This window comes from Mustelus asterias, chromosome 11, assembly GCF_964213995.1.
Source record: "Mustelus asterias chromosome 11, sMusAst1.hap1.1, whole genome shotgun sequence".
Taxonomy (NCBI): domain Eukaryota; kingdom Metazoa; phylum Chordata; class Chondrichthyes; order Carcharhiniformes; family Triakidae; genus Mustelus; species Mustelus asterias.
The window spans coordinates 12,093,646-12,110,079 of NC_135811.1; the positions used below are offsets into that span (position 1 = coordinate 12,093,646).

General features: G+C 42.5%; 2 protein-coding genes across 2 annotated transcripts in view; one reads left to right on the forward strand and one right to left on the reverse strand.

The window, feature by feature from the left end:
• Positions 1-16,434, forward strand: part of LOC144500377 (uncharacterized) — a 417,466-nt gene that overhangs the window by 337,219 nt on the left and 63,813 nt on the right. The gene's annotated exons all lie outside the window — the stretch shown is intronic.
• slc68a1a (solute carrier family 68 member 1a) overlaps positions 1-16,434 on the reverse strand; it is a 57,016-nt gene that overhangs the window by 4,736 nt on the left and 35,846 nt on the right. Inside the window, exons 4-8 of the mRNA XM_078223156.1 lie at positions 15,160-15,609; positions 11,563-11,674; positions 7,628-7,724; positions 6,828-6,999; positions 1,896-2,089 (exon numbers count right to left, since the gene is read on the reverse strand). Coding sequence (XP_078079282.1) covers positions 1,896-2,089; positions 6,828-6,999; positions 7,628-7,724; positions 11,563-11,674; positions 15,160-15,609 — 1,025 coding nt within the window. The remainder of the gene's footprint in view (positions 1-1,895; positions 2,090-6,827; positions 7,000-7,627; positions 7,725-11,562; positions 11,675-15,159; positions 15,610-16,434) is intronic.

Here is a 16,434-nt window from a genome sequence, read left to right on the forward strand (position 1 = left end):
TAAACAAAAGGAGGTAATTACAGGCCGGTTAGCTTAACTTCTGTAGTAGGGAAAATGCTTGAATCTATCATCAAGGTAGAAATAGCAAGACATCTGGACATAAATTGTCCCATTGGTAAGACACAGCATGGGTTCATGAAGGGAAGGTCACGTTTGACTAATTTGGTGGAATTCTTTGAGAACATTACATGCGCAGTGGACAATGGGGAACCTGCGGATATGGTGTATCTGGATTTCCAGAAAGCATTTGACAAGGTGCCGCACCAAAGGCTGCTACGTAAGATAAAGGTGCAGTGTTAAATTAGCATGGATAGAGGATTGGTTAACAGAAAGCAAAGAATGGGGGTAAATGGGTGTTTTTCTGGTTGATGATCAGTGACTAGTGGTGTGCCTCAGGGATCAGTGTTGGGACCGCAATTGTTTACGATTTACATCAATGATTTGGAGTTGGGGACCAAGTGGAGTGTCAAAATTCGCAGATTACACTAAGATGAGCAGCAGAGCAAAGTGTGCAGAGGTCGCTGAAAGTCTGCAAAGGGATATAGAAAGTCTAAGTGAGTGGGCGAGGGTCTGGCAGATGGAGTACAATGTTGGTAAATGTGAGGTCATCCATTTTGATAGGAACAACAGCAAAATGGACTATTATTTAAATGGTAAAAAGTTGCAGCATGCTGTTGTTCCCGGGGCATGGGTGTCCTTGTGCAAGAATCTCAAGGAGTTGGTTTGCAGGTGCAGCAGGTAATTAAGAAGGCAAATGGAATTTTGTCCTTCATTGCTAGAGGGATGGAGTTTAAAAACAGTGAGGTTATGTTGCAGCTGTATATGGTGCTGGTGAGGCCACACCTGGAGTACTGTGTACAGTTTTGGTCTCCTTTCTTGAGAAAGGATATACTGGCACTGGAGGGGGTGCAGAGGAGATCCAATAGGTTGATTCCAGAGTTGAGAGGGGTGGCTTATGAGGAGAGACTGAGTAGACTGGGGCTATACTCATTGGAATTCAGAAGAATGAGGGGAGATCTTATAAGGACATATAAGATTATGAAGGGAATAGAGAAGATAGAAGCAGGGAAGTTGTTTCCACAGGCGGGTGAAACTAGAACTAGGGGGCATAGCCTCAAAATAAGGGGAAGCAGATTTAGGACTGAGTTGTGGACGAACTTCTTCACAAAGGGTTGTGAATCTGTAGAATTCCCTGCCCAGTGAAGCAGTTGAGGATAACTCATTGAATGTTTTTAAGGCAAGGATAGATAAATATTTGAACAGTAAAGGAATTAAGGGTTATGGTGAGCAGGCGGGTAAGTGGAGCCGAGTCCACAAAAAGATCAGCAATGATCTTATTGAATGGCGGAGCAGGCTCGAGGGACCAGATGGCCTACTCCTGCTCCTAGTTCTTATGTTCTAGAATGGTGCAGTTGCGGGGCTGAATGGGCTATCACATTCTTAAAATGTATTTGTTTCATAATGGATTACACTTTACATTCATGATCTACTGACACAAAGGTTAAAAGATCAAAACCCGAGCTATAAATCTATAAATTCAGGATAGTCACCAATAAATCCAATATGCAATTCAGGAGAAACTTTATTTTACCGAGCGAATGAGTACTCAGTAGAATGTGGAACACAAGAAACAGTTGGGTGCATAGCATTGATGCATTTAAGGGAAAGCTAGATAAACATTTGAGAAAGAAATAGAAGGATATATTGATGGAATCAGATGAAGTCTGGTGGGAGCATGAACACTGGCATGGACCAGTTACCCTGAATTGCTATTTCTGTGCAGCATATTTTGTGCAAAAGGAATAGAAGAGCAGTTGTACTCTCGAGGTAGACAGTAGACGGAAACTACAACACCAGTTCTCCAGATCAAATAATCTGACTGTGAAATCAGATACCTGTGTAAACATACAGAAGCCATGTCCCGATTAATGGGGCAAATGTCTGTCCAGGTTTGGTCACCAAGGCGACCATTCCAAAGAGCAGTGCCGATGCTGCCTGCTTCCTCTTGTTCATCACAAAGTCTTCATCTACGAGGTCCGAGATGACCAGATTCAGGAGTTTGCAGGTCCCCTCTGTGAATACCCGGTTACTAAAAAATGACACACAAATGAAAGTGTGTGTTAGAACAAGATGAAGCACAAAATAAGTTAAATAACGGAGTCCTTTACAACTGATGCCAATTCCCAGAATTCTGCTCTGAAACAGAATGAAAACACAGGAAAATGAATGGAAGTGGATATCACTTCAATCTTATAGTAAAAAACAGGTTGACAGTGAGCATTTTCCTTGCTGTAACCTCTTAAAGATGTAGTATTGTGTTTTGGCAATGTATCTACATTTATAAATGAACAAAATGAATATAGCAACCTTCCGGTTTCCTCCCACAGTCCAAAGATGTGCGGGTTAGGTTGATTGGCCATGCTAAAAATTGCCCTTAGTGTCCTGGGATGATGCGTAGGTTAGAGGGATTAGTGGGTAAATATGTAGGGATATGGGGGTAGGGCCTGGGTGGGATTGTGGTCGGTGCAGACCCGATGGGCCCAATGGCCTCTTTCTGTACTGTAGGGATTCTATGATTGATTCTATGATTCAGACATCCCAATTAGCTTCACAACAGATTAAGTACCTTTTTAAGTACAGTTGCAATTCTAATGTACTTTGACTACTCTGGAGGATATGAAAGGGGCTATATAAATTCCTAATCATTCACCGGGGACCACGTGAAGAGCTAGATCATCCACTTAGCACTTCCGGCTGAAGATGCTTGCACATGTTCCCGCCTAGTTTTCAGTGAGCTCTGGCATCATTGAGGTGAGAAGTTCACGCTGCCACCTCCTCCTCTTGTTAGCTACTTAATTGTCCACCAGCAATCACGGCTAGATATGGCAAGGTTGTAGAGCTTTAACCTGTTACATTGGTTCTGGCTGTTTGGCATGCAAGCAGTCCTGTGTTGTACTTTCCTCATGTTGGCACCTCATTTTCAGGTAGGTTTAGTGATGCTCCTGACATGTACTGCACGAGGAATGAGGAACATGCTGGGTCATGAGGTTACAGATTAGAGCATTATGCAGTGCATCTGCTGCTAACGGCCCATAGAACCTCACGGATGCCCAGTTTTGAACGGGGAGGTGCATCCTTTTATCCATCACATTTAATATGGTACTGCCACAGGACACAATGGAGAATATACTTGTCATGAAGAGACTTGGCTGAGCACGAGAACTGAGCGGTAGTCATTTCTACCACTGTTTTCAATCAATCTGCAACAGATTGGCAATGACAAGGTAAAGCAAGTTATTCCCGCATGCTGGTTTTTTCACTACTTACTCCAAGCTCAGACTCGTAGCTGTATCTTTTAATACTCACCCAGCTCCATTCGTGGTGGTATAACCATTTCACTTTTAGAGATGGACAGTGAAGTGCTGAATGGGCAGGGGAGGGAAAGAGATCCATTGACTCTGCCTACACTTCCCGCTGCCTCGGAAAAGCAGCCAGCATAATGCAGGACTCCAGGCAGCCCGGACACACACTCTTCCACCCTCTTCCGTCGGGAAAAAGACAAAAGTCTGAGGTCACATACCAAATGACTCAAGAACAGCTTCTTCCCTGCTGCCATCAGACTTTTGAATGGACCTACCTTGCATTAAGTTGATCTTTCTCTCCACCCTAGCTATGACTGTAACACTACATTTTGCACACTCTTGTTTCCTTCTCTATGAACTGTATGCTTTATCTGTATAGTACGCAAGAAACAATACTTTTTACTATATACCATGTGACAATCATAAATCAAATCAAAGAGATGAAGAAAATCAGCAAGCATCTGTGTTGATTGGGGGTCCGGGGATGTTGGGGTAAAGAGATAACTTCAGAAATAAAGTAACTGAAAGGCACATGAAGAGTACAAATAGACAAAAGTTTGAATTTATCACTATCGGTTTACCAATTAGCAATGAAATAATTAATAGAAATAGGCATTTTAATGAACTCTTGGCAAAGCAACATACAGACATAGTAATGAAGCAATGATAAACACAAACTCATTAATAGCAATGACTGGCTAACAAAATCCTTTTTAAAAAGGCAGATTTTAAAATCTAAGTTAACTTTTAATGATCGCCATGACCAAGTGTTGACCAGAAATGCTTCCCACACGCAAACCACGACATATTTTACGAAGTGGGTAGGAAAGTATTTGTCATTTTTGTTTGTATTCACGTAACTAAGGAATGAACTTATCATTGATTTAATATATTTTCTATCCAACAGACCACAATTCAACAGTCACTCAAGATCAAAATCAGCTGGGATTTTATGATTCAGTCTCATTATTTGATTTCAATACTTAAGTTTCTTTAGCATGTGCCATGACAACCAGAAACAAGAGTCAATAATTATAGAAAAACTTGGTAATATCAAAGTAACATGGACTGTACAACAAAAAATTCAGATTCCTAATAGTTTTGTAGCAGCACCATGGCAGTCCATTGTGCTGAGATGTGACTCATGATTTCAACCCTGTAGCTGTGCTGTATATAGAATGGCAGTGTTTTACTCATTTTGTTTCTCTAGCAAGGCTGGAGTTTCAGTGGAGTGTAACGCTACTGAAAGCAATTTTATAGTAGTAGTGGATTTCACTACAAGACAAACCATTGAACAAAAAGATACATCTAAATTTAAATTTAGAAGTTACATTCCTTACAAATGGAAGGGAAAATAACCAATGGGATTTGGTCCGTAAGTGACCCTACAGTCATGTTTGACCTCCATACGAGGTACGCATCTGGGCAATAGAGATCATAGCATATTATAGCAAGATATGCCAATTATGCAAATCACTGCTGCAGGTTATTAAATGTTCCATGTACACAAATCTTGGGGATTTGAGATAAGTTAATTGGATAGAAATAACTGCAGCACAGAAGAAAAATTGAATTAAAAAAAAAAAATCTATTCTTATGGACAAGGGAAGCCATGTAATCAAAGGCAAAAAGGAGGTCATATGGTCAAGTGAAGTACAAATGGCATGACCAAATTTCCTACAGATATATTAACCGCAAGATGTATTGTACCAAATATGAAAATAACACTCAAAAAAGAATACTGGCAAGCATAAGATCCAGTAAGATTAATGGCGTAAAAAGTAGTGGAACGTTGGATTGAAGATGGATGTTTATTTGAGGATTTAATGCTATTTAAAAGATGAAATAATGTGCACACTGAATTAATAAGTGCAACATAGCAAAAGTTAATGGGCAGATAACCATCAATATTTAACAAATAGATGACAACTCTATAAAAAACACTTGCTGCTGTGTCATGCCTTCATCAGAATTGGAAGTAATTGGTAAGAAGAAGCAATGGCAACATGAGGAAAACATTTCACACAGCGAGTGTTTAGAATCTGGAATGTACTGCCTCAGGAGTGTGGTGGAGGCAGGATTAAATGAGGCATTCAAATTAACTGGATTATTGTCAGAGAAGGATGGATATGCAGGGCTACACGGAAAAGGCAGGGAAGAGACATCAGGTGAGTTGCTCCTTCAGAGAGCTGGCACAGATACAATGGGCTGAATGGCCTCCTTCATCCTGTGATTATAATGCCCTTTACATACAATTAAGTGCTGTGACTTATGGAACCAAAAATAGCAACCATTTTGCAAGATCCCACCAACAGCAATGAAACTGCGGCACGGTAGCACAGTGGTTAGCACTGCTGCTTCACAGCTCCAGGGTCCCGGGTTCGATTCCCGGCTCGGGTCACTGTCTGTGTGGAGTTTGCACATTCTCCTCGTGTCTGCGTGGGTTTCCTCCGGGTGCTCCGGTTTCCTCCCACAGTCCAAAGATGTGCGGGTTAGGTTGATTGGCCAGGTTAAAAAAAAAAAAATTGCCCCTTAGAGTCCTGGGATGCGTAGGTTAGAGGGATTAGCGGGTAAATATGTGGGGGTAGGGCCTGGGTGGGATTGTGGTCGGTGCAGACTCGATGGGCCGAATGGCCTCCTTCTGCACTGTAGGGTTTCTATGATTCTATGAAACGAATGGTCATTTAATTTTTTTGGCGACGTTAGTTGAAGGAGGAATGATGGCCACGACACTGGGAGAACTCTCCACTTTCCTTTGAAAAGTACCATGCATATGGTAATATCCCACCTGAAGCACAACAGGCCCAGTGGAACCTTTGATCAATATTGCAGCAACATTTCTGATGATGGGCACATAATCCGTGCTCCACGCCCAATTTCATACGACCCAAGGTGACAAATATCTGCTGGGTGCCATTTCATAGAGTAAACTGCTGACAAGTTTAAAATGACAAAAAGGGATAAGTATTAGTGTTATATACCCATTATATAGCACTAAAACTGGTGAGGAGCCAGTCCTTTGGGTTAAAACTATAGTATCTTCTCACCTTTATTGTAACTTTAAAAAATACATGAGGGGATTTATTTTGAGACAATCCAAAAAGTCTCAATTGAGTGGACTCCAGATCAAATGTTGGAGGGTTCAGTTACGCTGCTGAATAAATAATCTTATTATTAATTGAGATTGTGCAGCAAGTTCCGGAGTGCTGAGATGGAAATTCTTGCCTTTTGGACACTCAAGGGCCAGCATCCCTGCACCTGAATGGGGTTTCCTGAAGATAATGAGGGGGAAGAGAAGACCAGATTTGAGTGACTGAAATTCCCAATTTCCTTTTCTTCAACAACACAATTAAAGAACATTGCTATGGTAACTAGACCAACAATCTGTAAGGGTTACTGTTCATGGCATCAAGCTTACCAAATGCTTTCAACTTTGCAACTTGTATGGAGGAACTGCTACTGTACCTGGCTATGAAGAAACAAAGTAGGTAGATTTGATCTGGTCCCGCCAGCAGCATGATTAAGCTCAGCATCAGTTTTAAGAAGAACAACCATCGGATAACTAGATACACTCCAAATCTGTGGCACAGTGACAGGAAGTAGAGGTTGTTTAAATGTGGAGCAATGTACGATGCACCTAGGGAAGGGAAAAAAAAAGGAAAAAATGCTTCAATTTTGCTTACTTTTTGTTCCATCCTTGGAGCGTTCCTCCAAGCTTTCTTCTCCAGCCAGGAAGAAAATAGCTTTGCTGGAACTTACTGTACCATTTCAATCTGTGCGTTACTTTTATATATTATTACTGACTCCATCCCTCTGTCCAAGGCTGAATCTGAGTGCTCCAATCTTGGTGTGAGAGACATGGAGATAGGCTTCCGATCTATATTCATGCCATCACCAAGACTGTCTACTGACCCTGCCAAACTGTATCCTCGCCTCAATGCATATGTTGCTGAAGCCCTCCTCCATGCCTTTGCTCCCTCTAAACTTGACTATCCCAATACTCCCATAGTTGGCGATAAAACTGACTTTGTAACCCACTGCTACCTACACTGTACTGCTTCAAATAGTGTGAAAGCAATTCAGCTGAAGAACCCAGTACTGGATTTTTTAAAAACTCTCCCAAAGCATCTCAAATTCTAATGCGGTCTTATCTGAATTCATCCCCCTTCTTCAGACTGGCACCTAATGGGAAGGAGAGAACAAAAATGAAAATCACAGAGATTCTTATTGATAAGATTGGTAATGTCAACAAATGTAGTGCTTACCTAGGAGAAAGGAACCCGTAGAGAGTGAAATCCTATCCGAAAGGAGATGTTCCATAAACAGTGGGAAGAAGTTACTGTTGAAGTGGCAGTGAAACACCTTTTGAGAAAAAGTGGGTATTTAACCGTGTGTTAAGTCAGCTCATCTCAGAAAAATGCACAACTTCACTCAAGTCGCATACGAGCAAATTTCAGCCATTTCTATATATCTTTGACTGAAATATTGCCGGGATGGTAATTCTGTTTAAGATGCTTTATCTCTTCCACTGAGCTCTCCCTGTCCCTCTGCCAGCAGCCACTCCACCATCTTTTATTTAGATTTATTTAGATTTCCAGAAGGCCTTTGACAAGGTGCTGCATAGGAGACTGTTAAATAAGTTAAGTGCCCATAATGTTAAGGGTAAGATCCTGGCATGGATAGAGGATTGGCTGACTGGCAGAAGGCGGAGAGTGGGGATAAAGGGGTCTTTTTCAGGATGGCAGCCAGTGACTAATGACATGCCTCAGGGGTCGGTGCTGGGACCACAACTTTTCACAATATACATTAACGATTTGGAGGAAGAAACTGAAGGCACTGTTGCTAAGTTTGCAGATGATACAAAGATATGTAGAGGGACAGGTAATATTGAGGAAGCAGGGGGGCTGCAGAAGAATTTGGACAGGTTAGGAGAGTGGGCAAAGGAGTGGCAGATGGAATACAATGTGGAAAAGTGTGAGCTTGTGCACTTTGGAAGGAGGAACGGAGGCATAGACTATTTTCTAAACGGAAAAATGCTCAGGAAATCAGAAATACAAAGGGACTTGGAGTCATTGTTCAAGATTCTCTTAAGGTTAACGTGCAAGTTCAGTCAGCAGTTAGGAAGGCAAATGCAATGTTAGCATTCATGTCGAGAGGGCTAGAATACAAGAGCAGATATGTACTTCTGAGGCTGTATAAGGCTCTGGTCAGACCCCATTTGGAGTATTGTGAGCAGTTTTGGGCCCCATATCTAAGGAGGGATGTGCTGGCCTTGGAAAGGGTCCAGAGGAGGTTCACAAGAATGATCCCTGGAATGAAGAGCTTTTGTATGAGGAACGGTTGAGGACTCTGGGTCTGTACTTGTTGGAGTTTAGAAGGATGAGGGGGGATCTTATTGAAACTTACAGGATACTGCGAGGCCTGGATAGAGTGGACGTGGAGAGGATGTTTCCACTAGTAGGAAAAACTAGAACAAGAGGGCACAACCTCAGGCTAAAGGGACAATCCTTTGAAACAGAGATGAGGAGGAATTTCTTCAGCCAGAGAGCGGTGAATCTGTGGAACTCTGCCACAGAAGGCTGTGGAGGCCAGGTCATTGAGTGTCTTTAAGGCAGAGATAGATAGGTTCTTGATTAAATAAGGGGATCTGGTGTTATGGGGAAAAGACAGGAGAATGGGGATGAGAAAAATATCAGCCATGACTGAATGGTGGAGCAGATTCAATGGGCTGAGTGGCCTAATTCTGCTCCTATATCTTATGATTTATGCTCATCCTCCAACATGCCATTAATAGTTAAATTATTTTCGACGTTGCATTTTACTCAGGCTTTCCATTTTTCTCGTGTGGAATGCTTTAAAAGTATTACACATGGCTAAAATCCATTCCTGTTAGAACACCTCAAAAATTGCACATTGTAATCCAAATTCATTATTTGATAGAGCAAATTAAACACTTGCAAGAAGTTCAAACTTTGTTTGTGCCGCAAGTAGGCTTACATTAACACTGCAATGAAGTTACTGTGAAAATCCCCTAGTCAGCACACTCCAGCGCCTGTTGGGGTACACTGAGGGAGAATTTAGCATGGCCAATGCATGTAACCAGCACATCTTTCGGACTGTGGGAGGAAACCGGAGCACCCGGAGGAAACCCACGCAGACACGGGGAGAATGTGCCGACTCCACACAGTGACCCAAGCCAGGAATCGAACCCGGGTCCCTGGGCTGTGAGGCAGCAGTGCTAACCACTGTGCCGCCATTTCCAAGAGTCCATCTCCCAAAATCCAACCATCAACCATAAAGAAATAAACTAATATCTTATATTAAGAAAAACAATGCGGATGCTGGAAATCTGAAATAAAATCAGAAGTTGCTGGAAATATTCCACAGGTCAGGTAGCATCTGAGGAAAGAGCTGCCGACAGACCTGCCGAGTATTTCCAACATATTCAAAATGGGCTATTTAGAGCCAACATTCTCATTTTCTCTCCAACTGGGTTAAAGCTGCTCCTGGAATCCATCCAGCTTGTTGTCCTCCCCTTCTTACTCCCAAGTATTCATCCATTTTGCCTTGGAGAGTATTGGAACAATCAGCAGCCAGTCCTTCCCACATCATGCGAGCTAGGAGTGCATTCTCCCACTAGAATCCCCAACAGTAGGGGTGAAATGTGTGCAGCTTGCCAGTCTGAATTGCTTGGTACATTTTATGATGCGGTTTATGACGCAGAAATTTGCATCAAAATCATCGAGCTGAAATTCATCTCCACACAATTAGTGTTTCTTGGTGACTCAGTGGAGCATCTGCCAACTGATAAAGTTCAAGATATCCAGAGATTTCCGGGCATGCAGCTATACAATCATAACATTTCCATCTTTCCAGCTTCATCTCCATGACCGCCTCAGGCTATCTGCTACTGAAATCCTCATTCATGGCTAGTTACCTACACACTCAATTATTCAACACTTTCCTGGCTGGCTTCCTATATGCTGGCCCTCAAACTGAAGTTTGTTCAAACTCTGTAGCAAATATCTGATCCCATACCATATCCCGCTCATCCATCATGCTCTGCTCACTGATCTACATTGACACGGCTGTGAGCCAAGGTCTCAAACTTAAAATGTTATTCTTCTTGACCTTGCTCCTCCCTACTGCTATGACAACTTCCAGACCTCCTCGGCACTCTAACCTCTTGTGCATCAGCACCTCCCCTTTCCCCACAGCCTCTAATGCAGCTGTTCATTCAGCCATCTGTAAATCCGACTCTGGGGCCCAATGAAACACTGTGTTTAGGCACAGGGGCCCAACCAACAGGTGGCAGGGAGTTGGCGCCAGATACAGTCGTCAGCTTGACAAAGCCAGAGAGTTGACAGCACTGGCATCCAGTTGGCCAGACCAAATAAGTATGACAGATTTATTTCCCTAAAGGACATGAGTGAAACAGATGGGTTCCAATCAACAATAGTTTCATGGTTATCATTAGACTTTTAATTCCAGATTTTTATTGAATTCAAATTTCACCATTTGCCATGGTGGGATCGGAACCCGAGTCCCCAGATCTTGCCCTGGGTCTCTGAACTACTAGCCCAGTGACAATACCACGACACCACTGCCTCCCCCTTTAATCAAAGCTTTTCATCTTGTCCTCATCAGGACACTGCACAAGAATGCCAATATAAAGGGAAACCAGCAATTTATACTGTACAAGACAGAGCTGATTGATTGGCAAGTGGACTCTGATGGTAGAGGTGTTGCCATGGAGAACGTTAACTGAGTTAACTGCCAAGCACTATTTGAAATTTAAACCAGACAGCTTGACCCTGATTGGTCAAGGCATTGCCCTGACAAATGAGCCAGTGAATGGCTGTCACTTATTTTGTTTAGCTGAAACAGGCGCAATGTGTGGACCTGTTCTTTCTGTCTGCAAAGAAGAGGGCGTGGTGTAATATCAGTCATATTTTTGTCTTAACACACACCTTTGTGCTGTTTCACTTTTCTGAAGCTTCTGGGATGCTTTACTCTGTTAAATATGCTGTATTAGTGTAAATTGTTGCGCAGCATGAAGTACCACTCTGTAAACCATGCATATTTAGATATCATTAGCTAACTTTCTCCGCCAAACATTATATTATGAAATATTGTAAATATGAAGGGTCAGGCCAAAATTCTAAAGGAATCCCATGGAAATAAGTTCAGTCAGACTCACCTGCACCAGATTCATGGACACAAACCAAGCAAAGTTCCGATGCCTGGAGAGTTGTTTCAGGTATTCTGCCAATGACAGGTTCTGAGCAAGAGGTGCTTGATTAATATACAACCTGAATAAAAGATTGTATTAAAAAAGTTACTTCGGTGATTGACTTGATGTCAGTAAAGATCCAGGATGTCCAAAGCTCTCAATTCCTCTATCCTCCCATTTCCATGTGTCAGAAACTTTGAAGTCTAAGAATTCTGAACAAACCTTTTTTTAAAATGGAGGGAGAGATTAAGTTGAGTCAGAGACATTCGAGTACTAATTCTTCAACATGATTATTGGACTTGAACAATACGAACCATTTTGTTAGTTCCATGCTTGAATCTTTTATCATCTTTGCCACAAACAGATGAAGAATGGACTAAGGATAGATACGCAAGGTGGGGGTGAGTGGGAGAAGAGAAGAGGAAGGGGCAGGAATAGGAACCATTGCAGAAGCAGCTCTGACTATGATCAAAAAGATGAGTATTACCTAGTAAGGGCAATCTGACCACGCTGAACAGTAGAAGATAGGTGTTGGAGGACAGCTTCTGTCTGAACCATCAAAAGATGCAAAGAATTCACGAGCACACTTGGTGCACTATGGATCACAGTAAGCAAGGATTGTATTTGTGAACTGTACTAAGGTGTCATTGCTTGAATCTCTGCTATCAATCCTGCCGCAGTAGAGAGTCGCAAGAGAAGAGCACAGATTTGGGAAATTAGAGTGTTCAAGGGCAGGAAAATGTGTCACTTTGCATGGTTCCTTCACTGCTGGAAAGGACAAACCAGCCTCTTGAAAAACCAAAATTACAACTTTCATAAGAGTCATGACAACAATTTAAAATAAACATAAGACTTAGAAGGTCCAAAGGGAAAAGTTACAAAATAATAATTGTGGCATATATGAACTCTACAACCTGCACACATGTAACTCCTGATACACAGGTGGCTGGCCCTTCCATTCCGGAATAAAGCAATCACAAAGCTTTCCCACCATGCTCCATAAGCAGGGCTCTTAAATTCCTCAGTTGGCATGATGGGAGTTGAACTCAACCTTCTGGATCACTCGTCCTGCAACACATACTACCACACCCCCAGCATATTTGGCAAGTATCTGAGTTCAGCAAAGTAACCGGTGGGGATATGAATCCCTCAGAAAGGGACATCCAGTGTAGGTTTACCATTCATTAGATTTAAAATATTAAGATATTCATATAACACTGAGGTGGTGGCTTTTAATGACTGGAACCTTAACTGGATGACATCGAGCACAAAATATCCAGGAGTTGTAGAATTATAGAAATTAACAGCAAGGAAGATGGTGCTTCAGACCATGGTGTCAGCATCTGATGACAAGTATCAATCCTGCCTTATCCCAATTTCCAACTCGTGGTTTGTATCCCTGTCGGCTAAGGCAGCTAAAGTGGATATCCAAGTACCTTTTCAATTATGAGGATTTCTATCTCCACTTTCATTCATCTGTGGAAGTGCCCTTTTTCCCTCTACACGTTCAGGATTTGTGTATTCCCTTGCTTGCTGGCCTTCCTCAATTGCATTAGGAGTGGCAAAGGAATCCACATGCACACATACTAGAAATGGCAAACCAGATGCCTTTGCCCCCTACGATGGGTGCCTAACATGGTAGCTAAGCAGAGGACCCAGTCTCATCATACAAACTTATCACATTTCCAGTGAATATCATTTTCCATCTATAATGAGGAAAACCTGAATGAAATACAAACCACTTCCATTTACAGATGGGTTCTTTTAAGAGCTCAAATAACTTGTGCTTACACTCAAAATGTTTTACAGACCTGGAGCAGGCAATCCAAAAACAAAATTAACCAGTATTCTGTGCACATTTTAATCAAAGAGCCCCTCGGAGTCCTTTGCTGCCCATTAAAATAAAATTCCCGAAATACCACCTCATAGGTCCTTAGGGATGGGATTTACGACCATTTAGAAAGATGTGGATTAATCCGGGATAGTCAGCACGGATTCGTGAAGAGCAAGTCGTGCCTTACAAATTTGACAGAATTTTTTGAGGAGGTAATTAAGTGTGTTGATGAAGGTAGGGCAGTTGATGTCATATACATGGATTTTAGTAAGGCGTTTGATAAGGTCCCCCATGGTCGGCTTATGATGAAAGTAAGGAGGTGTGGGATAGAGGGAAAGTTGGCCGATTGGATAGGTAACTGGCTATCTGATCGAAGTAAGAGTTTTAACAACACCAGGTTAAAGTCCAACAGGTTTATTTGGTAGCAAACACTGCATCGCCACATCATATCTGATCGAAGACAGAGGGTGGTGGTGGATGGAAAATTTTCGGACTGGAGGCAGGTTGCTAGCGGAGTGCCACAGGGATCAGTGCTTGGTCCTCTGCTCTTTGTGATTTTTATTAATGACTTAGAGGAGGGGGCTGAAAGGTGGATCAGTAAATTTGCTGATGACACCAAGATTTGGTGGAGTAGTGGATGAGGTGGAGGGCTGTTGTAGGCTACAAAGAGACATAGATAGGATGCAAAGCTGGGCTGAAAAATGGCAGATGGAGTTTAACCCTGCCAAATGTGAGGTGATTCATTTTGGTAGGACTAATTTAAATGTGGATTACAGGATCAAAGGTAGGGTTCTGAAGACTGTGGAGGAACAGAGAGATCTTGGGGTCCGTATCCACAGGTCTCTAAAGGTTGCCACTCAAGTGGATAGAGCTGTGAAGAAGGCCTATAGTGTGTTAGCTTTTATTAACAGGGGGTTGGAGTTTAAGAGCCGTGGGGTTATGCTGCAACTGTACAGGATCTTGGTGAGACCACATTTGGAATATTGTGTGCAGTTCTGGTCACCTCACTATAAGAAGGATGTGGAAGCGCTGGAAAGAGTGCAGAGGAGATTTACCAGGATGCTGCCTGGTTTGGAGTGTCGGTCTTATGAGGAAAGGTTGAGGGAGCTAGGGCTGTTCTCTCTGGAGCGGAGGAGGCTGAGGGGAGACTTAATAGAGGTTTATAAAATGATGAAGGGGATAGATAGAGTGAACGTTCAAAGACTATTTCCTCGGGTGGATGGAGCTGTTACAAGGGGGCATAACTAAAGGGTTCATGGTGGGAGATATAGGAAGGGTATCAGAGGTAGGTTCTTTACGCAGAGAGTGGTTGGGGTGTGGAATGGACTGCCTGCAGTGATAGTGGAGTCAGACACTTTAGGAACATTTAAGCAGTTATTGGATAGGCACATGGAGCACACCAGGATGATGGAGCGTGGGATAGCTTGATCTTGGTTTCAGATAAAGCTCGGCACAACATCGTGGGCCGAAGGGCCTGTTCTGTGCTGTACTGTTCTAGGTTCTATGTTCTAATATTATTACACAAGTTAGCTCAGTAACCTATTGCACTCACACTTCAGTGTGGGTGGAATATAAATGGACAGTGCATCAAAATAAGAGTGCAGTGATGGAGAGAGAAAAGGGGCTTGTCATCGAAAGGCTAATCAGGCAAGGCACCAATATAAAGCAGCATATGATTGAACTCAAGAGGTGTGTATGTGAAGGAATGAGAATAAGTAATAAATACTCACTCATCTAGCATGGAAGCCTCTTCATATTTGATTTTGAGCTCCAACTGAAATCGTTGTCGGAGAATCCAAGTGCATATACTAAAACCTAGAGTCGAAAAGGCAGCCAACGCTACACAGAAGAGTCTAAATGAGAGAAAGTTTTCCTTGTTCCAGACTGCATAGGACATAAACACAGACAAGCTGCCAAATGCACTAAAAAGGGAGCAGTAAAAATTCAGTCTAGTCCTGTCCTTTTCCGATACTGCCAGGTCTGCCAATAAAGCATTATGATTAAGGTCCACCAAGGTGAGGAATCCATCGTACAGACACAGGCAGATGAGAAACTGTACTCCTGGACGGGCCCAAACCACCCAGAAAGAGAGGAATGATAAAGCAAAGAGAGGACCATTTCGCATTAATGCCGTCAGTCGCTTCAACACTACTTCTGGAGTGGAGATTGCAGCACCCGACCTATAAAAAACCATTCAAGTACATTAGATATATGAAGTACATGCACATACCAAGCAGAACTACACAGTCATATTAATAACACTAGTTAGCCTCACATGCTCTACTCAAAAATATCAAGGAGGTCTCTGCAGGGGTACTGCAGACTGGGGTGTCTGGGATCCAGGGTCTGTACAGCATTGGCCCAGTCCTTCAAACTGAAATGTTTAAAATGTTGAATTACTTTAAATTGACATAGAAATATATGTGCTTTGCGTTGAGCATAGAATATAATTATTTGATTTGATTGGCCTTTCTTAATCCTGTGGTTAACAAGACAAAGCATAGAATCATAGAATCTACGGCACGGAGACAGGCCCTTTGGCCCAAACTGGTCCATGCTGACCAAAATGCCCATCTAAGCTAACCCCATTTGCCTGCATTTGGCCCATATCCCTCTAAACCTTTCCTATCCATGTATCTGTCCAAATGCCTTTTAAATGTTGTCAATGTTCCTGCCTCAACCACTTCCTCCAGCAGCTCATTCCACACACGTACCACCCTGTGTAAAAAAAGTTGCTCCTCAGGCTTCCATTAATTCTTTCCCCTCTTAATTTAAACCTATGCCTTCTAGTTCTTAATTCCTCAACCCTGGGAAAAAGACTGAGTTCATTCACCCTATCCATGCTTCTCATGATCTTATACAAGATCAGCCCTCAGTCTCCTACGCTCCAAAGAAAGAAACCTGTCCAATCCCTCTCTATAACTCAGTCCCTCGAGTCCTGGCAACATCCTTGTAAATCTCCTCTGCACTCTCTCAAGCATGTTCACCCTTCGCGACACTGAGCC